The following is a 20945-nucleotide window of genomic DNA, read 5'->3' on the forward strand; positions in this document are numbered from 1 at the left end:
GCTGCTGTCCCCACAGTGCCACCCCCACTGAGCCCTGTCCCTTCTCCCTTCCAGCCCAGACCTTCGGCCTCGCTGGTGAGTCCCCGTGGGATGCCATGTCCCCACCCCGCTGTCCCCAGCCCCGCGCTGGCCCTGGCAGGCTGGTGTCCCCCGGCAGGCTGGTGTCCCCCGGCAGGCTGGTGTCCCCTGTCACCCGCAGGAGCCCAGACCACCCAGCTCCTCGTGGAGCCCCCCTGGAGGCCACCAGTGTGGTGGGACCCGGTGACACTGACCTGCCAGGGCTCGGGGACCGCCGGTGCCACCACCTGGTACAAGGACAGACAGCTCTGGTGGCCGGAGGGACCCGACCGCCTCACTGTCACCGAGAAAGGCACCTACACGTGTGACAGACCCGACACCGGGCTCAGCCCCTCCGTGAGTGTCTCAAACGGTGAGGGGGGGTTTGGGTGTCCCCAGGCTGGCACCCGCGGGGACCCCGAGGGCTCTGGGTGGGCTCTGCTCCATTTGTCACCTCCTGTGTGACCTGAGCCCGTCCCCGGCTCTGGCGACATCAAAGAGCATCCCAGAGAGGGGGACACTGCTGGAATTGGGGACGCCTGGTGCGCTGGGTGTGACCCAGTTCAGGGTCCCGGTGCCATCGGGTGTGTCATGTCCCCTCTGTCCCCCAGCCTGGCTGGTGCTGCAGGTGCCCGCGCGGGCCCTGCTGGAGGGCCACCATGTGGGATGAGATGTAAATTCTCTTCCTTCCCCTTTATCTCAAGAGCCACCAGGCTGGGGACAGGTGGCCCTGGCAGCGAGTGACAGCCAGCCCTCATGGCTGGGGACACCGGGATGGCCGGGAGGGTGACACTGCTCCTGTGGGGTGAGTGCCCCGGGGATGGGGAGGGGGCACAGCGGGGCTGCGGGGTCCCCTGAGGCCAGCAGAGCCAGTGGGGGACACAGCCAGTGTGACCGGGGTGGCCCTGGGGACAGGAATTTGGGGACATGAATGTGGGGTTTGGCACCTTGGGGCTGTGGCGGCTGTGGTGACAGGGGGACAGGAGGGCAAGGACAGCGACAAGGGGACAAGCACCATGGGGATGTGGCCACGGGGACAGGTGCCATCAGAATGGGGACAGTGCCATGGGGACGTGGCTGTGGGGCTGGCAGGGGTGACCTGTGCCATCCCGGGGTGGCCGCGGTGTCCCCGTGGCATCCATGCCACCCGAACGTGGCGCGTGGGCGGCTGTGACAGGGCTGTCCCCTGGGAGCCTCTCCAGACCTGCTGGGGACAGTCCCCGAGCACTTTCCCACAAGCACTGCTGTCCCCATGGGACACGGCTGCCACACCCCGTGTCCCCGTGCTGCTGTCCCCACAGTGCCACCCCCACTGAGCCCTGTCCCTTCTCCCTTCCAGCCCAGACCTTCGGCCTCGCTGGTGAGTCCCCGTGGGATGCCATGTCCCCACCCCGCTGTCCCCAGCCCCGCGCTGGCCCTGGCAGGCTGGTGTCCCCCGGCAGGCTGGTGTCCCCCGGCAGGCTGGTGTCCCCTGTCACCCGCAGGAGCCCAGACCACCCAGCTCCTCGTGGAGCCCCCCTGGAGGCCAGCGGTGCTGTGGGACCCGGTGACACTGACGTGCCAGGGCTCGGGGACCACCGGTGCCACCACCTGGTACAAGGACAGACAGCTCTGGTGGCCGGAGGGACCCGACCGCCTCACTGTCACCGAGAAAGGCACCTACACGTGTGACAGACCCGGCAGCGGGCACAGCCCCTCCGTGAGAGTCTCAGATGGTGAGGGGGGGTTTGGGTGTCCCCAGGCTGGCACCCGCAGGGACCCCGAGGGCTCTGGGTGGGCTCTGCTCCATTTGTCACCTCCTGTGTGACCTGAGCCCGTCCCCGGCTCTGGCGACATCAAAGAGCATCCCAGAGAGGGGGACACTGCTGGAATTGGGGACGCCTGGTGCGCTGGGTGTGACCCAGTTCAGGGTCCCGGTGCCATCGGGTGTGACATGTCCCCTCTGTCCCCCAGACTGGCTGGTGCTGCAGGTGCCGGTGCGGGCGCTGCTGGAGGGGGACACGGTGACACTGCGCTGCCGGGGCTGGCGGAACTACAGGGTCACCGAGGTGTCCTTCTACCGCGAGGGGAAGGAACTGGGGGGGCTCCGCGATGGCACCGAGCTGTCCCTGTCCCCTCTGCAGCTGAGCCACAGCGGCCGCTACCGCTGCAAGGGCCGGGTGGGATCCTGGAGGAGGGAAGAGTCAGCGCCGGTGACAGTGACAGTGCACGGTGAGCACCCCACAGCCCCCACCCCGACACCCCCACTGCCCTCCCCAGGCTCTCGGGCTCACAAACCCCCTCCCCGACACCAGCTTTGTCCCCAGTGGTGACAAGGAAGGGACGCAGAGGTGACAGGGCACAGGTGGCATCACCCCAGGTCACTGTGGCAGGACAGCTGGGTTTGCCCTGGAGGTGACACGGAGGTGACAGGGCACAGGTGGCATCACTCGGGGTCGCTGTGAGGGCTCGGACTGCCGGGTTTGTCCCCACTCTGTCCTTGGTGACACGGAGGTGGCAGCCCTTTCCCCGCAGCCCCCAGGATCCCCGAGGACAGGTGAGTGCGGGAGGGGCCCGGGGGTGTCCCCGTGTCCCCAAACGCCACCTTGAGGCCACCCCGCTGTCGCCGTTGTCCCCGCAGGACCCCCGCGGTGCCCCCCGAGGCGGGGGAGGTGCTCTACACCCAGGTGGTGCCCACGGCGAGGGCGGCGGGTGAGCGGGGACAGCGCGTGGCACCGGGGGGGGCACCGGGGGTGGCACCGGGGGCATAAATGCCACCCCCAGGGAGCTGCCGGGTCCCCAAATGCCGCCCAGGGGACAGCGGTGACATCGGTGGGAACGTGCTGTGACAGTGGGGGACACTGGGGGTGGCGCTGGGTGGCATTGGGTGGCACCGGGGGTGGCACCGGGGGCATAAATGCCACCCCCAGGGAGCTGCCGGGTCCCCAAATGCCGCCCAGGGGACAGCGGTGACATCGGTGGGAACGTGCTGTGACAGTGGGGGACACTGGGGGTGGCGCTGGGTGGCATTGGGTGGCACTGGGGGTGGCACTGGGTGGCATTTGTTGGCACTGGGAGTGGCACTGGGGGACACTGGGTGGTACTGGGTAGCACCGGGGGTGGCACTGGGGTCCTAAATGCCACCCCCAGGGAGCTGCCGGGTCCCCAAATGCCACCCAGGGGACAGCGGTGACATCGGTGGGAACGTGCTGTGACAGTGGGGGACACTGGGGGTGGCGCTGGGTGGCATTGGGTGGCACTGGGGGTGGCACCGAGGGACACTGGGGGATACTGGGTGGCATTGGGTGGCACTGGCTGGCACTGGGGGACACTGGGGGTGGCACTGGGTGGCACTGGGGGACACTGGGTGGCACTGGCTAGCATTTGTTGGCATTGGGGATGGCACTGGGTGGCATTGGGTGGCACTGGGGGTGGCACCGAGGGACAGTGGGTGACACTGGGTGGCATTTGCTGGCACCGGGGTGGCACTAGGGGACACTGAGTGGCACTGGGTGGCACTGGGGGACACTGGGTGGCACTGGGTGGCACTGGGGATGGCACTAGGGGACACTGGGTGTGGAACTGGGGGACACTGGGTGGCATTGGGTGGCATTTGTTGGCACTGGAGGTGGCACTGAGGGACACTGGGGGTGGCACTGGGTGGCATTGGGTGGCACTGGATGGCACTGGGAGACACTAGGTGGCACTGGGTGGCATTTGTTGGCACGGGGGTGGCACTGGGGGTGGCACTGGGTGTGGCACTGGGTGGCACTGGGGGACGCTGGGTGGCACTGGGGGACATTGGGTGGCATTTGTTGGCACTGGGGGTGGCACTGGGTGGCACTGGGGGACGCTGGGTGACACTGGGTGGCATTTGTTGGCACGGGGGTGGCACTGCGGGTGGCACAGGGTCCCCAAATGCCACCCAGGAGACCAAGGAGAAGCGCAGGCACGGGGACGTGGCACCCGTGGGTGGCACTGGGTGGCATTGGGTGGCACTGGATGGCACTGGGAGACACTAGGTGGCACTGGGTGGCATTTGTTGGCACGGGGGTGGCACTGGGGGTGGCACTGGGTGTGGCACTGGGTGGCACTGGGGGACGCTGGGTGGCATTGGGGGACATTGGGTGGCATTTGTTGGCACTGGGGGTGGCACTGGGTGGCACTGGGGGTGGCACTGGGGGACACTGGGTGGCACTGGGGGACGCTGGGTGACACTGGGGGACGCTGGGTGGCATTTGTCGGCACCGAGGGTGGCACTGCGGGTGGCACAGGGTCCCCAAATGCCACCCAGGAGACCAAGGAGAAGCGCAGGCACGGGGACGTGGCACCCGTGGGTGGCACTTGGTGGCACCGGTGTCTCCCGCAGGGTCCCCAGGTGCCACCCCCGAGGTCCCCCAGGTGACCTACGCGGAGCTGCCGGGACCGCGGTGGCACCCGGGGGACGGCGGTGACTACGAGAACGTGCTGTGACACCGCGGTGGCACCAGGGGGTGGCACCGGCTCCCCAAAAAGCCACCCGGGGACAGCGGTGACACCCACGAGGCCGTGCTGTGACACCGGGGGTGGCACTGGGGACAGGCACACGCGTGTGTCCCCTGATCCTGTGGGTGCCCACCCTGCCCACGGCCACCGGGACCTGTCCCTGTCCCTGTCCCCTCCCTGTCCCTGTCCCTGTCCGTGTCCCTGTCCCTGTCCCCTCCCTGTCCCTGTCCCTGTCCCTGTCCCTGTCCCTGTCCCTGTCCCTGTCCCTGTCCCTGTCCCTGTCCCTGTCCCTGTCCCTGTCCCTGTCCCTGTCCCTGTCCCTGTCCCTGTCCCTGTCCCTGTCCCTGTCCCTGTCCCTGTCCCTGTCCCTGTCCCTGTCCCTGTCCCTGTCCCTGTCCCTGTCCCTGTCCCTGTCCCTGTCCCTGTCCCTGTCCCTGTCCCTGTCCCTGTCCCTGTCCCTGTCCCTGTCCCTGTCCCTGTCCCTGTCCCTGTCCCTGTCCCTGTCCCTGTCCCTGTCCCTGTCCCTGTCCCTGTCCCTGTCCCTGTCCCTGTCCCTGTCCCTGTCCCTGTCCCTGTCCCTGTCCCTGTCCCTGTCCCTGTCCCTGTCCCTGTCCCTGTCCCTGTCCCTGTCCCTGTCCCTGTCCCTGTCCCTGTCCCTGTCCCTGTCCCTGTCCCTGTCCCTGTCCCTGTCCCTGTCCCTGTCCCTGTCCCTGTCCCTGTCCCTGTCCCTGTCCCTGTCCCTGTCCCTGTCCCTGTCCCTGTCCCTGTCCCTGTCCCTGTCCCTGTCCCTGTCCCTGTCCCTGTCCCTGTCCCTGTCCCTGTCCCTGTCCCTGTCCCTGTCCCTGTCCCTGTCCCTGTCCCTGTCCCTGTCCCTGTCCCTGTCCCTGTCCCTGTCCCTGTCCCTGTCCCTGTCCCTGTCCCTGTCCCTGTCCCTGTCCCTGTCCCTGTCCCTGTCCCTGTCCCTGTCCCTGTCCCTGTCCCTGTCCCTGTCCCTGTCCCTGTCCCTGTCCCTGTCCCTGTCCCTGTCCCTGTCCCTGTCCCTGTCCCTGTCCCTGTCCCTGTCCCTGTCCCTGTCCCTGTCCCTGTCCCTGTCCCTGTCCCTGTCCCTGTCCCTGTCCCTGTCCCTGTCCCTGTCCCTGTCCCTGTCCCTGTCCCTGTCCCTGTCCCTGTCCCTGTCCCTGTCCCTGTCCCTGTCCCTGTCCCTGTCCCTGTCCCTGTCCCTGTCCCTGTCCCTGTCCCTGTCCCTGTCCCTGTCCCTGTCCCTGTCCCTGTCCCTGTCCCTGTCCCTGTCCCTGTCCCTGTCCCTGTCCCTGTCCCTGTCCCTGTCCCTGTCCCTGTCCCTGTCCCTGTCCCTGTCCCTGTCCCTGTCCCTGTCCCTGTCCCTGTCCCTGTCCCTGTCCCTGTCCCTGTCCCTGTCCCTGTCCCTGTCCCTGTCCCTGTCCCTGTCCCTTCCCTGTCCCCTCCCTGTCCCTGTCCCTGTCCCCTCCCCATGGCCCTCGTCCCTCTGCCCGCCCCAGCCGCAGGAATTTGGGACAATCCCAAGAACGAGCCCAGAGTGGCCCCGGGTGACCCCAGGGGGGTTGGGGACAGCCCGGGGGGGTTGGGGACAGCCCGGGGGGGTTGGGGACAGCCCCGAGGTCCCCCCGAGCCCCCCGGTGGGCGGGGATGGGGATGGGGGCAGGAGGGGCTGGGCTTTGGTTCCTTTTCTGTTTTCATGGACGAGAAATTCAGCAAGAAATTCAACAATAAATAAAACAATAAATTCAACAATAAATTCAACAATAGATTCAGCAATGAATTCAGCAGTGAATTCAACAAGAAATTCAGCAATAAATTCAGCAATGAATTCAGCAATAAATTCAACAATAGATTCAGCAGTGAATTCAGCAATAAATTCAACAATGAATTCAACAATGAATTCAGCAATAAATTCAACAATAAATTCAATTATTGCCCCCAAACTTCGCCCCAGACCGAGCCCAGCCTGCCGGGGCTGGGGGGGCCCCAGGGGGTGACCAGGGGGGTCCCTGTTGCCTGGTCCTGATCCTGTTCCCGTTCCGTTCCCATTCCCGTTCCATTCCCATCCCCATTCCCGTTCCCATTCCCGTTCCATTCCCGTTCCCAAGTTTTTGGGGTGCAATCAATGCTAGGTGTTTTTGGGGTGCAGTCTTTGTGGTGCAATCAACGCCCGGTGATTTTTGGGCGCGCCCTTTGCGCCTCACCTTCACCCCACACCTCAAGCACACCCACCAGTTACCCACCACCCCCTTCTGGGGGTGCACCCCCCACTTCGCCCTCACCTGACCCCCAAACCCCCCTCAGGTGCCCTGGACGACTTCGAGCGCAGCCGCCCCGCGCCCCCTGCGCGCCCCTCCTCCCCTCCGTGCCCCCCTTCGGCCGCCGACTCCCCCAAGGTGGGCACCCCAAAACCCCTCGTTCCCCGCCGGCGGGGCCGCGCCGGCGCCGCTGACGCCCGGCCAGGGCTCGCTGTTCTCCTCGCAGGAGAGGTTCTTCCAGGAGCTCTTCGAGGGCGAGCTGGCGGCGCAGGCGGCGGCCGAGTTCCAGGAGGCCATGCGGGAGCTGGCCCGCCAGGAGCCCCAGCTGCTGGAGCAGTTCCAGAAGCTCTCGGAGGCGGCCGGGAAAGTCGGTGGGTGGGTGGGCTGGGGGCTGCGGGGAGGGGGGGGGTCTCGGCCATGGGAATTCCCCCGCAGGCAGCGACGCGGCCTCGCAGCAGGAATTCACCTCCTGCCTCAAGGAGACCCTGAGCGGGCTGGCCAAGAACGCCAATGACCTGCAGGTACTCCCTCCCAGCCCCTCCCGGGGGGCTCCCGGGGGGCTCCCGGGGGTCCCGGGGGGCTGACGGCGCCGGGGGTCCCGCAGAATTCCCCGGGCTCGGAGGAGGAGCTGGCCAAGGCCCTGGAGGGGCTGGGGCTGGAGGAGGGCGGCGGGGACGGCGTCCTGCCCGTCATGCGCAGCATCATGGAGTCCCTGCTGTCCAAGGACGTGCTCTACCCCTCCCTCAAGGAGATCACTGAGAAGGTGGGACCCCAAAAACCGGGAGGAACCCCAAAAACCGGGAGGGACCCCAAAAAACCTGAGGGGGGTCCCCGAAATCCTGGAGGGATTAGCGGGAAACTCAGGGGTGGCATGGGGACATCATGGGGTCCCTGCTGTCCAAGGACGTGCTCTACCCCTCCCTCAAGGAGATCACTGAGAAGGTGGGACCCCAAAAACAGGGAGGAACCCCAGAAACCGGGAGGAACCCCAAAAACCGGGAGGAACACCAAAAAACCTGAGGAGGGGTCCCTTGTGGTGTGGGAAACTCAGGGGTCTCATGGGGACACGGTGCAGTCCCTGCTGTCCAAGGACGTGCTCTGTCCCTGACCCACTGTGGGGTCTGTCCCTGTCACCCCCAGGGCTGTACTGGGACATTTCCCCCTTTTCTCCAGGATATTGGGGGTGCCGTGGGGGATTTGGGGTGCCGTGGGGGATTTGGGGTGCCGTGGGGGATTTGGGGGTTCCCTCTCTGTCCCCTGGGTGCCCCCAGTACCCTGCGGCAGCACGAGGGCTCGCTGTCCCCAGAGCAGCAGGCACAGTTTGGGGTTCAGCAGGGGCTGAGGGGCTGGGGTCCCATCCCACCCCATTCCCATTCCCATTCCCACCCCATTCCCATTCCCATTCCCATTCCCATTCCCATTCCCATTCCCATTCCATTCCCATCCCCATTCCATTCCCATTCCATTCCCATTCCCCCGCAGGCAGCGACGCGGCCTCGCAGCAGGAATTCACCTCCTGCCTCAAGGAGACCCTGAGCGGGCTGGCCAAGAACGCCAATGACCTGCAGGTACTCCCTCCCAGCCCCTCCCGGGGGGCTCCCGGGGGGCTCCTGGGGCTGTCCCGGGGGTCCCGGGGGGCTGACGGCGCCGGGGGTCCCGCAGAATTCCCCGGGCTCGGAGGAGGAGCTGGCCAAGGCCCTGGAGGGGCTGGGGCTGGAGGAGGGCGGCGGGGACGGCGTCCTGCCCGTCATGCGCAGCATCATGGAGTCCCTGCTGTCCAAGGACGTGCTCTACCCCTCCCTCAAGGAGATCACCGAGAAGGTGGGACCCCAAAAACTGGGGAGGGGTACCCCAAAAACCGGGAGGAACCCCAGAAATGGGGGGAACCCCAAAAAACCTGAGGGGGGTCTCCAAAATCCTGGAGGGATTAGCCGGAAACTCAGGTGTGACGTGGGGGCATCATGGAGTCCCTGCTGTCCAAGGACGTGCTCTGCCCCTCCCTCAGATCACTGAGAAGGTGGGACCCCAAAAACCGGGAGGAACCCCAAAAACCGGGAGGGCACCCCAAAAAACCCAGGGAGGGTCCCCAAAATCCTGGAGGGATTAGCGGGAAACTCAGGGGTGACGTGGGGACATCATGGAGTCCCTGCTGTCCAAGGATGTGGTCTGCCCCTCCCTCAGATCACTGAGAAAGTGGGACCCCAAAAACTGGGAGGAACCCCAGAAACCGGGAGGAACCCCAAAAACCGGGAGGAACACCAAAAAACCTGAGGAGGGGTCCCTTGTGGTGTGGGAAACTCAGGGGTCTCATGGGGACACGGTGCAGTCCCTGCTGTCCAAGGACGTGCTCTGTCCCTGACCCACTGTGGGGTCTGTCCCTGTCACCCCCAGGGCTGTACTGGGACATTTCCCCCTTTTCTCCAGGATATTGGGGGTGCCGTGGGGGATTTGGGGTGCCGTGGGGGATTTGGGGTGCCGTGGGGGATTTGGGGTGCCGTGGGGGATTTGGGGTGCCGTGGGGGATTTGGGGGTTCCCTCTCTGTCCCCTGGGTGCCCCCAGTACCCTGCGGCAGCACGAGGGCTCGCTGTCCCCAGAGCAGCAGGCACAGTTTGGGGTTCAGCAGGGGCTGAGGGGCTGGGATTGGCTGGGATTTGGGGGTCATTGGCTGGGATTTGGGGGTTCCCTGGAGGATTTGGGGGTTCCATGGAGGATTTGGGGGTTCCCCCGGGTGTCCCCAGTACCCGGAGTGGCTGCGGCAGCACGAGGGGTCTCTGTCCCTGGAGCAGCAGGCACAGTTTGTGGTGCTGAGAGGCTGGGATTGGCTGGGATTTGGGGGTTCCCTGGAGGATTTGGGGGTTCCCTCGATGTCCCCCGGGTGTCCCCAGTACCCGGAGTGGCTGTGGCAGCACGAGGGGTCTCTGTCCCCAGAGCAACAGGCACAGTTTGGGGTTCAGCAGGCGCTGAGGGGCTGGGATTGGCTGGGATTTGGGGGTTCCCTGGAGGATTTGAGGGTTCCCTGGAGGATTTGAGGGTTCCCTGGAGGATTTGGGGGTTCCCACGCTGTCCCCAGTACCCCGAGTGGCTGCGGCAGCACGAGGGCTCGCTGTCCCTGGAGCAGCAGGCACAGTTTGTGGCACTGAGGGGCTGGGATTGGCTGGGATTTGGGGGTCATTGGCTGGGATTTGGGGGTTCCCTGGAGGATTTGGGGGTTCCCTCGATGTCCCCCGGGTGTCCCCAGTACCCGGAGTGGCTGCGGCAGCACGAGGGCTCGCTGTCGGCGGAGCAGCGGGCGCGGTTCGGCGCGCAGCAGGCGCTGATGCTGCGGATCTGCGCCGAGCTGGAGCGGGAGCGGCCCGAGGAGCCCGAGGGGCAGCGCCGGGAGCGCTTCGAGACCCTGCTGGACCTGATGCAGCAGGTGCGGCCCCCGTGTCGCCCCCGTGTCCCCTCTTTGTCCCTCTGTCCCCTCTGTGTCCCTCTGTCCCCTCCATGTCCCTCTGTGCCCTCAGTGTCACCCCTGTGTCACCCCCGTGTCCCTCTGTCCTCCCACCGTGTCCCTCTGTCCCCTCCATGTCCCTCTGTGCCCTCAGTGTCACCCCTGTGTCACCCCCGTGTCCCTCTGTCCTCCCACCGTGTCCCTCTGTCCCCTCCATGTCCCTCTGTGCCCTCCGTGTCACCCCTGTGTCCCCTCTGTGTCCCCGGGTCCCCTCCGTGTCACCCCTTTGTCCCTCTGTCCTCCCACCATGTCCCTGGGTCCCCTCTGTGTCCCCTCCGTGTCCCCTCCGTGTCCCTCTGTCCCCTCCACATCCCTCTGTGCCCTCCGTGTCACCCCTGTGTCCCCTCTGTGTCCCCGGGTCCCCTCCGTGTCACCCCTTTGTCCCTCTGTCCTCCCACCATGTCCCCGTGTCCCCTCTGTGTCCCCTCCGTGTCACCCCCTTGTCCCTCTGTCCTCCCCCCGTGTCCCTGGGTCCCCTCTGTGTCCCTCTGTGCCCTCCATGTACCTCTCTGCCCTCCGTGTCACCCCTGTGTCACCCCCTTGTCCCTCTGTCCTCCCCCCGTGTCCCTGGGGCCCCTCTGTGTCCCTCTTTGCCCTCCATGTACCTCTCTGCCCTCCGTGTCCCCCCTGTGTCCCCTCCATGTCCCTCTGTCCCCTCCATGTCCCTCTGTCCCCTCCATGTCCCTCTGTCCCCTCCATGTCCCTCTGTCCCCTCCATGTCCCTCTGTCCCCTCCATGTCCCTCTGTCCCCTCCATGTCCCTCTGTCCCCTCCACGTCCCTCTGTGCCCTCCGTGTCACCCCTGTGTCACCCCCTTGTCCCTCTGTCCCTCCGTGTCCCTGTGTCCCCTCCGTGTCCCTCTATCCCCTTGGTGTCACCCCTGTGTCCTCGGGTCCCCTCTGTGTCCCCTCCATGTCCCTCTGTCCCCTCCACGTCCCTCTGTGCCCTCCGTGTCACCCCTGTGTCCCCTCTATGTCCTCGGGTCCCCTCCTTGTCCCCAGGTCCTCTCCGTGTCACCCCCTTGTCCCTCTGTCCCTCCGTGTCCCTGTGTCCCCTCCTTCTGTCCCCCCACGTTCCTGGGTCCCCACCGTGTCACTCCCATGTCCCTCTGTCCCCCCATGTCCCTCTGTCCTCTTCTGTGTCCCCATGTCCCCAATGTCCCTCTGCCCCTTCTGTCCCGCCTCTGTCCCCACCATGTCCCTCTGTCCCCCACCCGTGTCCCTCTGTCCCTTGCTGTGTCCCCATGTCCCTTGTCCCCTCTGTGTCCCCATGTCCTCCCTGTGTCCCTCTGTCCCCCCCATGTCCCTCTGTCCCCTGCTGTGTCCCCATGTCCCCCCCATGTCCCTTGTCCCCTCTGTGTCCCCACATTGGTGACCCTGCAGTGACCCTAAACAGGGGTGACCCTACAATAACATTGGGGTGACCCTATAGTGACCCCATAACCCCATTGGTGACCCTGCAGTGACCCTAAAAAGGGGTGACCCTACAACAACAGGGGTGAGGTGACCCTATAGTGACCCTATAACACAGAGTGACCCTATAACAACATTGGGGACCCTACAGTGACCCCATAACCCCACTGGTGACCCTACAGTGACCCCAAACAGGGGTGACCCTACAATGACAGGGGTGGGGTGACCCTATAACAACATTGGGGACCCTATAGTGACCCTATAACACAGAGTGACCCTATAACAACATTGGGGACCCTATAGTGACCCCATAACCCCACTGGGGACCCTACAGTGACCCTAGACACGGGTGACCCTTCAGTAACAGGGGTGAAGTGACCCTACAGTGACCCTATAACAACACATGTCCCTTGTCCCCTCTGTGTCCCCTCACAGCTGCAGGACCTGGGCCACCCCCCCAAGGAGCTGGCAGGGGACACGGTGAGTGTTTGGGGACACCCCTGAAGGGGTTTGGGGTCACCCAAAGGGTTTGGGGTGGTCCTAAAGAACTGGGGGGACCCCAGAGGATTTGGGGTGACCTCAGGGGATTGGGGAGATCCCGATAAAATTGGGGTGACCTCACAGATTTGGGGTGACCCCATAGAACTGCAGTGACCCCATAGAATTGGGGTGACCTCATAAAGTTTGGGGTAATCCTGTAGATTTGAGGTGACGGGGACCCTACAGGGATGGGGGAACCCTACAGGGACATTGTGGGGACATTGGGGACCCTGCAGGGGTGGGGGGGCCCTATAGGGACACTGGGGGGGCAGAGTGACCCCAAACAGGAGCTTGACCCTACAACAACACTGGGGGTGACCCTACAACAACACTGGGGGTGACCCTACAACAACACTGGGGACCTTACAGTGACATCGGTGACCCTGAACAGGGGTGACCCTACAACAACACAGGGCTGACCCTATAACAACATTGGGGACCCTACAGTGACCCTAAAAACAGGGGTGACCCTACAGTAACAGTGAGGTGACCCTGCAGTGACCCCATAACCCCTTGGTGACCCTATAACCACACTGGGGACCCTGCAGTGACCCCAAACACGGGGTGACCCTACAATGACAGGCGTGGGGTGACCCTATAAGTGACCCTATAACACAGAGTGACCCTATAACCCCTTGGTGACCCTGTAACCACACTGGGGACCCTACAGTGACCCCAAACAGGGGTGACCCTTCAGTAACAGGGGTGAGGTGACCCTACAGTGACCCTATAACAACATTGGGGACCCTATAACCCCACTGGTGACCCTGCAGTGACCCTGAACAGGGGTGACCCTACAGTAACGGGCTCGGGCCTGCCCCGGCCCCGGGCCGGGATCCCGGGGGGGGCTGTGGGGGCACCCCGAGAGTTCGGGGAGGGTCTGGGGGAGCCTCTGAGGGAGCCCGGGGGGGTTTGGGGGCGCCCTGAGGGGTCCCGGGGGGGCCCTTAGGGGGGTCCTTGGGGTTTTTGGGGGTCCCTGGGGGTTTTGGGGGGTCCCTGAGCCTTTGGGGGATCCCTTAGAGGGGTCCTTGAGGTTTTTGGGGTGTCCTGGGGGGTTCCTTGGAGGTTTTGGGGGACCCTTGAGGTTTTTGGGGGTGATTTTTGGGGGGACCTTGCGATTTTGGGGGTGTTTTGGGGGGTCCTTGAGATTTTTGGGGGGGTCCCTGAGCTTTTGGGGGGCCCCTTAGGGAGATCCTTGGTGTTTTGGGGGGATCTTTGGGGGTTTTGGGGGATCCTTGAAGCTTTTTTTTGGGGTGGGGGGGATCCCTGAGGTTTTTGGGGTCTGGGAATTTTTGGGGTGACCCCCAAAGTTTTGGGAGGGGTCGCTGAATATTTTTGGGGTCCCCTGAGATTGGTGGGGGGAGGGGGGAATCTGGGAAAAGTCCTGGAGTTTTTGGGGGGAATCCCTGAATTTTTGGGGTCCCCAAAGATTGGAAGGTCCCCAAAAATTTGGGAATCCCCAAAAATTTGGGGTCCTCAGGGACGGAGGGAATTTTTTTTGGGGATTTTGGGGGGAGGGGGTTCCCCAAAATTTGGGAATTCCCAAGGATCGGGGGGGTCCCCAAGTATTGGGAAAGGTCCCCAAAATTTGGGGTTTTCCAGGATTTGGGGAATTCCCAAAAATCCAGAGGGGGTCTCCAGGGATTGGGGGGGGTCCCCAAAATTGGGGGGTCCCCAAAATTGGGGGTCCCTGACCTTTGACCCCGCGCTCCCCCCAGCTCCAGCCCCGCTGTCCCCGGCACCTGGCCCAGGTGAGTGCACCCCAATCCTGGGGGGATCTGGGGTTTTGGGGGGAGTTTGGGATTGCTCCAGGATTTGGGAAACTTCTGGGAATGCTCCTGGGATCCGTCCTGAGGGATTTGGGGATTTCATCCTAAAGGATTTGGGGGATCCATTTAGGAGGATTTGGGGTTGCCCGGTTTCTCCCACTTTTTCTCCCAGTTTATCCCATTTTTTATCCCAGTTCCTCCCAGTTTATCCCATTTTTTATCCCAGTTCCTCCCAGTTTATCCCATTTTTTATCCCAGTTCCTCCCAGTTTATCCCATTTTTTATCCCAGTTCCTCCCAGTTTATCCCAGTTTCTCCCACTTTTCCTCCCAGTTTATCCCATTTTTTATCCCAGTTCCTCCCAGTTTATCCCATTTTTTATCCCAGTTCCTCCCAGTTTATCCCATTTTTTATCCCAGTTCCTCCCAGTTTATCCCATTTTTTATCCCAGTTCCTCCCAGTTTATCCCATTTTTTATCCCAGTTCCTCCCAGTTTATCCCATTTTTTATCCCAGTTCCTCCCAGTTTATCCCATTTTTTATCCCAGTTCCTCCCAGTTTATCCCATTTTTTATCCCAGTTCCTCCCAGTTTATCCCATTTTTTATCCCAGTTCCTCCCAGTTTATCCCATTTTTTATCCCAGTTCCTCCCAGTTTATCCCATTTTTTATCCCAGTTCCTCCCAGTTTATCCCATTTTTTATCCCAGTTCCTCCCAGTTTATCCCATTTTTTATCCCAGTTCCTCCCAGTTTATCCCATTTTTTATCCCAGTTCCTCCCAGTTTATCCCATTTTTTATCCCAGTTCCTCCCAGTTTATCCCATTTTTTATCCCAGTTCCTCCCAGTTTATCCCATTTTTTATCCCAGTTCCTCCCAGTTTATCCCATTTTTTATCCCAGTTCCTCCCAGTTTATCCCATTTTTTATCCCAGTTCCTCCCAGTTTATCCCATTTTTTATCCCAGTTCCTCCCAGTTTATCCCATTTTTTATCCCAGTTCCTCCCAGTTTATCCCATTTTTTATGGGTCCTGGGGGTTTTTGGGGGTCCCTGGGGGTTTTGGGGGGTCCCTGAGCCTTTGGGGGATCCCTTAGAGGGGTCCTTGAGGTTTTTGGGGTGTCCTGGGGGGTTCCTTGGAGGTTTTGGGGGACCCTTGAGGTTTTTGGGGGTGATTTTTGGGGGGACCTTGCGATTTTGGGGGTGTTTTGGGGGGTCCTTGAGATTTTTGGGGGGGTCCCTGAGCTTTTGGGGGGCCCCTTAGGGAGATCCTTGGTGTTTTGGGGGGATCTTTGGGGGTTTTGGGGGATCCTTGAAGCTTTTTTTTGGGGTGGGGGGGATCCCTGAGGTTTTTGGGGTCTGGGAATTTTTGGGGTGACCCCCAAAGTTTTGGGAGGGGTCGCTGAATATTTTTGGGGTCCCCTGAGATTGGTGGGGGGAGGGGGGAATCTGGGAAAAGTCCTGGAGTTTTTGGGGGGAATCCCTGAATTTTTGGGGTCCCCAAAGATTGGAGGGTCCCCAAAAATTTGGGAATCCCCAAAAATTTGGGGTCCTCAGGGACGGAGGGAATTTTTTGGGGGGATTTTGGGGGGAGGGGGTTCCCCAAAATTTGGGAATTCCCAAGGATCGGGGGGGTCCCCAAGTATTGGGAAAGGTCCCCAAAATTTGGGGTTTTCCAGGATTTGGGGAATTCCCAAAAATCCAGAGGGGGTCTCCAGGGATTGGGGGGGGTCCCCAAAATTGGGGGGTCCCCAAAATTGGGGGTCCCTGACCTTTGACCCCGCGCTCCCCCCAGCTCCAGCCCCGCTGTCCCCGGCACCTGGCCCAGGTGAGTGCACCCCAATCCTGGGGGGATTCTGGGGGGATCTGGGGTTTTGGGGGGAGTTTGGGATTGCTCCAGGATTTGGGAAACTTCTGGGAATGCTCCTGGGATCCGTCCCGAGGGATTTGGGGATTTCATCCTAAAGGATTTGGGTTCCATCCCTGAGGATTTGGGGATTTAATCTTGAGGGGTTTGGGGGATCCATCCTGAGGGATTTGGGGGATCCGTCCTGAGGGATTTGGGGATTTCATCCTAAAGGATTTGGGTTCCATTCCTGAGGATTTGGGGGCTCCATCCTGAGGGATTTGGGGGATCCACCCCAAAGGATTTGGGGATTTCATCCTAAAGGATTTGGGGGATCCATTTAGGAGGATTTGGGGTTGCCCGGTTTCTCCCACTTTTTCTCCCAGTTTATCCCACTTTCTCCCAGTTTTTATCCCAGTTTGTCCCAGTTTCTCTCCCAGTTTCTCTCCCAGTTTCCCCCAGTTTCTCCCACTTTATCCCATTTTTTATCCCAGTTCCTCCCAGTTTATCCCATTTTTTATCCCAGTTCCTCCCAGTTTATCCCAGTTTCTCCCACTTTATCCCAGTTTTTATCCCATTTTCTCCTCCCAGTTCCTCCCAGTTTATCCCATTTTTTATCCCAGTTCCTCCCAGTTTATCCCAGTTTCTCTCCCAGTTTCTCCCACTTTCTCCCAGTTTTTATCCCAGTTCCTCCCAGTTTATCCCACTTTATCCCATTTTTTAATCCCAGTTCCTCCCAGTCTCTCCCAGTTTGGGCCAGCAGGAGCCTGGGCAGGGCAGATCTGCCTCCAGAGGCTCTGGAATGCCCCAGGATGTTTTTTTTGGGATATTTTTGGGAGCAGCAGCGTCAGCCTGAGCCTGTCCAGATGCGCCCAGGCAGCCGCGGAATCCCGGGATTTCGGGAGAATTCCCACATTTCCCACCCCCCTCTGGATCAGGAGGGGATCCCAGCCCTGGGGGCTCCTTCCTGATCCCTCCCCTGGCAGGGGGAGCAGAAAATTCCCGGGATTGGAGGCAAAAATTCCCGGGTTTGGAGGGGGGGGGCGGAATTCCAGTGCTGGCCCTTGGGGTTGTTTGGGATTCCGGCAGAATTCCAGGGAATTCCGTGGAATTCCAGGGCTCTGCTCCTGCCCTTTCCCATGGAAATGGGATTTTTGGGAGGCTGGGGGGCCGGCAGTGCTCTCCTGGGGAGATTCCAGGGGGAGTTTTTGGTGGGAATGTGTTTAAAGACGGATCTTTAGAATCCCAGATTTCTCAGGGTTGGATTTTCCTGGGATGCTGAGCAGGGTTTGGGTGTCCTGCAGCATTCCCAGGTTCTTTTTTCCATGGAAAATGGGAATTTTGGGAACAGCCAAGCCAGGTTTGGGTGTCCTGCAGCATTCCCAGGTTCTTTTTTCCATGGAAAATGGGAATTTTGGTGTCCCAATGTCCCCCTGTCCCCAATGTCCCCATTGTCCCAATGTCCCCCTGTCCCCATGTCCCCCTGTCCCCAATGTCCCCATTGTCCCTAATGTCCCCCTGTTCCCATGTCCCCATGTCCCCCTGCCCCCATGTCCCCATTGTCCCAATGTCCCCATTGTCCCTCTGTCCCCGTGTCCCCGCAGGGATTCCCGTGGGAAGCGGCGATGTCGGACAAGGGCGGCAGCATGGACGGCAGGACGGACATTGTCAACGGTGAGGGGACAGCTGGGGACAGCCAGGGGACAGCTGGGGTGGCGGTGGAGCTGGCAGGGTGACAGTGACAGGGTGGCAGCAGTGATGGCAGCGATGGTGACAAGGCAACGGTGACAGCGAGGGTGGCAGCAGAGGTGACAGTGAGGCTGCCAGGGTGGCTGTGATGGTGACAAAGTGGCCGTGGTGGTGACAGCGATGGTGCCTGGGTGTCAGTGCAGGTGCCAGCCATGGTGCCACCACGCTGTCCCCCTGGTGGTGGCAGTGTCACCTGTCCCCGCCCCCAGGCAGTGACACTGTCCATCCTCGTCCCCCTGCAGCCTGTCCAGCAGTGGTGACACCGGTGACAGTGTAGTGTCCCTGTCCCCAGGCAGCCTGTTGAGCTGTCCCCATGGCAGTGTGACACCGGTGACACTGCTGTCCCCATGGTGGCACTGCGATGTCCCTGTTCCCAGGCAGAATGGTGACACTGGTGGCACTGTGCTGTCCCCGTGGTGACACCCTGATGTCCCCGTGTCCCCAGGCAGCCTGTTGAGCTGTCCCCATGGCAGTGTGACACTGCAGTGTCCCCTGTTCCCAGGCAGTATGGTGACACATGGTGACACTGTCCCCATGTCCCCGTGTCCCCAGGCAGCCTGTCGAGCAGCCCCGAGGACATGTCAGCCGAGGAGGGCCGGTGTCACTGCAATGTCCCCATGTCCCCATGGCAGTGTGACACTGGTGGTACACAGGTGACACTGGTGGCACTGTGCTGTCCCCGTGGTGACACCCTGCTGTCCCCATGTCCCCAGGCAGCCTGTCGAGCAGCCCCGAGGACATGTCAGCCGAGGAGGGCCGCGAGACGTCCTCGGGGATCGAGGTGGAGGCGTCCGACCTGAGCCTGAGCCTGACGGGCGACGACGCCGGGGCCGCGCGCGGCCGCGCCAGCGACAGCGACAGCTCCGGGGACAAGGACAGCGACAGCATGGACGACACCGGCCACTACTCCATCCCCGAGGAGCCGCGGCACGACGAGGACGAGGAGGAGGAGGAGGAGGAAGAGGAGGAGCCGCGCGCCCGGCGCAGGGCGCCCCGCAAGCGGCCGCCCCACGAGCGCGACTCGTCCGACGAGGAGCAGGCGCTGGAGGACTGGGTGGCTGCTGCTTCTTCACTTGGCACGGGGCTGGGGGGGAAAGAGGTGGTGAAAGAGGTTTTAAATCAGGTTTTAAATCAGGTTTTAAATCGGGTTTTAAATGGGGTTTTAAATCAGGTTTTAACTGAGGTTTTAAAAGTGTAAAACGGAGAAAGTTTTCACACTTGATTGTGGAAAGTCACCCTACAATGACATTGGGGTGACCCTACAGTGACCCTAAACGTTGGGGTGACCCTACAGTAACATTGCTTTTCTCTAAAAATTGAGAAAGTTTTCACACTTGACAGTGGGGGGTCACCCTACAATGTCATTGGGTGACCCTAAACACGGGTGACCCTACAATGACATTGGGGTGACCCTAAACACGGGTGACCCTACAATGACATTGGGGTCACCCTACAACAACGCTTTTCTCTGTAAAAACAGAACACTTCCCCACTTTATTACTCAACAAGCAGCCAGAACGTCCCGCTTACCAGCAGCTAACCCAGTCACAACTAACCAGCCGTGCCGAGGCAGCCCCGTAAAGCTGAGCCTGTGTCCCCCAGGTGGCCTCGGAGACGTGGGCGCTGCCGCGGCCGCGCTGGCGCGCCATCCCGGCGCTGCGGCAGCGCCAGCTGGGCGGCTGCTCGCGCTTCGTGGCGCAGGCCTGCGGCGCCCGGCTCTTCGTGCAGAAGTTCCGGCTGCAGCACGGCCTGGAGGGGCACACGGGCTGCGTCAACACGCTGCACTTCAACCAGCGCGGCACGCGCCTGGCCAGCGGCAGCGACGACCTCAAGGTGCTGGTGTGGGACTGGCTGCGGCGCCGGCCCGTGCTGCAGTTCGACAGCGGGCACAAGAGCAACGTCTTCCAGGTGGGCGTGGTGGACTTCTGGGGTGGGCATGGTGGGCTTTTGGTGGGTTTTTGGGGTGGGAGCACAAAGGACTGGCTGTGGCACTGGCCTGTGCTGCAGTTCGACAGTGGGCACAAGAGCAACGTCTTCCAGGTGGGCGTGGTGGGCTTTTGGTGGGCTTTTGGGCTGGGTGTGGTGGGCTTTTGGGGTGGGCATGGTGGGCTTTTGGTGGGTTTTTGGGGTGGGAGCACAAAGGACTGGCTGTGGCACTGGCCTGTGCTGCAGTTCGACAGTGGGCACAAGAGCAACGTCTTCCAGGTGGGCATGGTGGGCTTCTGGTGTGGGTGTGGTGGGCTTTTGGTGGGCTTTTGGGGTGGGCATGGTGGGCTTCTGGGGTGGACATCGTGGGTTTTTGGGGTGGGCGTCGTGGGTTTTTTGGTGGGCTTTTGGTGGGTTTTTGGGGTGGGCATCGTGGGCTTTTGGGGTGGGCTTCTGGTGGGTTTTTGGGGTGGGCATGGTGGGCTTCTGGGGTGGACATCGTGGGTTTTTGGGGTGGGCGTCGTGGGTTTTTTGGTGGGTTTTTGGGGTGGTGGCACAAAGGACTGGCTGCGGCGCCGGCCCGTGCTGCAGTTCGACAACGGGCACAAGAGCAACGTCTTCCAGGTGGGCGTGGTGGGCTTTTGGGGTGGGTGTGGTGGGCTTTTGGTGGGTTTTTGGGGTGGGCTTTTGGTGGGTTTTTGGGGTGGGCATCGTGGGCTTTTGGGGTGGGCTTCTGGTGGGTTTTTGGGGTGGGCATGGTGGGCTTCTGGGGGGGGCATCGTGGGTTTTTGGTGGGCTTTTGGTGGGTTTTTGGGGTGGGCATCGTGGGCTTTTGGGGTGGGCTTCTGGTGGGTTTTTGGGGTGGGCATGGTGGGCTTCTGGGGTGGACATCGTGGGTTTTTGGGGTGGGCGTCGTGGGTTTTTTGGTGGGTTTTTGGGGTGGTGGCACAAAGGACTGGCTGCGGCGCCGGCCCGTGCTGCAGTTCGACAACGGGCACAAGAGCAACGTCTTCCAGGTGGGCGTGGTGGGCTTTTGGGGTGGGTGTGGTGGGCTTTTGGTGGGCTTTTGGGGTGGGCATGGTGGGCTTTTGGGGTGGGCATGGTGGGCTTTTGGGGATGTGTTGGCTGCATGGGTTTGCCAAAGTTTGTGGGGGATTTTTGAGGTGCTTTCAAAAATTCATCGTTCTAAGGGTCCCTGTTTGGGGTGGGAGAGGGTCCCAGGAAAATGTCTCCTGGGCCAGGGGATGCTTGGGAAAGGGTCTGGGAACAGGTCACCAAATTCCAGAGACTGACACCCCAATTCCTGGGAGATTTTGGGATGATTCCCAGGGGACAGTTTGGGATGATTCCTGAGGGAACTTAGGAGGATTCCTGGGAGATTTTGGGATGATTCCCAGGGGAGACTTTGGGATGATTCCCA

At 61.9% G+C, this 20945-nt stretch overlaps 3 protein-coding genes across 4 annotated transcripts in view; all 3 read left to right on the top strand.

The window, feature by feature from the left end:
* Positions 1 to 831: 831 nt before the first annotated feature.
* On the top strand, positions 832 to 4780 carry LOC121338728 (low affinity immunoglobulin gamma Fc region receptor II-like). Its single transcript, XM_041409926.1, has 6 exons — positions 832 to 862; positions 1397 to 1417; positions 1542 to 1772; positions 2011 to 2268; positions 2599 to 2748; positions 4406 to 4780. The coding sequence occupies exons 1-6, from the start codon at positions 832 to 834 to the stop codon at positions 4507 to 4509; spliced, it is 795 nt and encodes a 264-aa protein (XP_041265860.1). The 3' UTR covers positions 4510 to 4780.
* A 2000-nt stretch (positions 4781 to 6780) lies between these two features.
* On the top strand, positions 6781 to 12232 carry PEX19 (peroxisomal biogenesis factor 19). Of its 2 annotated transcripts, none has more exons than XM_041409911.1 (6): positions 6781 to 6935; positions 7003 to 7168; positions 7233 to 7318; positions 7402 to 7560; positions 10037 to 10213; positions 12138 to 12232. In XM_041409911.1, exons 2-6 carry the CDS (start codon positions 7093 to 7095, stop codon positions 12204 to 12206), a joined length of 567 nt encoding a protein of 188 aa, XP_041265845.1. In that variant the 5' UTR covers positions 6781 to 6935; positions 7003 to 7092; the 3' UTR covers positions 12207 to 12232. The 2 variants fall into 2 exon arrangements, with proteins under 2 accessions (XP_041265845.1, XP_041265847.1); XM_041409913.1 differs by having other exon boundaries at positions 6788 to 6935; positions 7024 to 7168.
* Positions 12233 to 15662: 3430 nt separating this feature from the next.
* Positions 15663 to 20945, top strand: part of DCAF8 (DDB1 and CUL4 associated factor 8) — a gene marked incomplete at its 3' end in the record, with an annotated part of 20226 nt that continues 14943 nt past the window's right edge. The window contains exons 1-4 of the mRNA XM_041409927.1: positions 15663 to 15832; positions 17455 to 17524; positions 18313 to 18653; positions 19202 to 19507. Of these exons, the coding sequence (XP_041265861.1) occupies positions 17476 to 17524; positions 18313 to 18653; positions 19202 to 19507 (696 nt within the window). The remainder of the gene's footprint in view (positions 15833 to 17454; positions 17525 to 18312; positions 18654 to 19201; positions 19508 to 20945) is intronic.

Source organism: Onychostruthus taczanowskii, unplaced genomic scaffold (genome assembly GCF_017590055.1).
Source record: "Onychostruthus taczanowskii isolate IOZ18803 unplaced genomic scaffold, ASM1759005v1 scaffold314, whole genome shotgun sequence".
Classification (NCBI taxonomy): Eukaryota; Metazoa; Chordata; class Aves; order Passeriformes; family Passeridae; genus Onychostruthus; species Onychostruthus taczanowskii.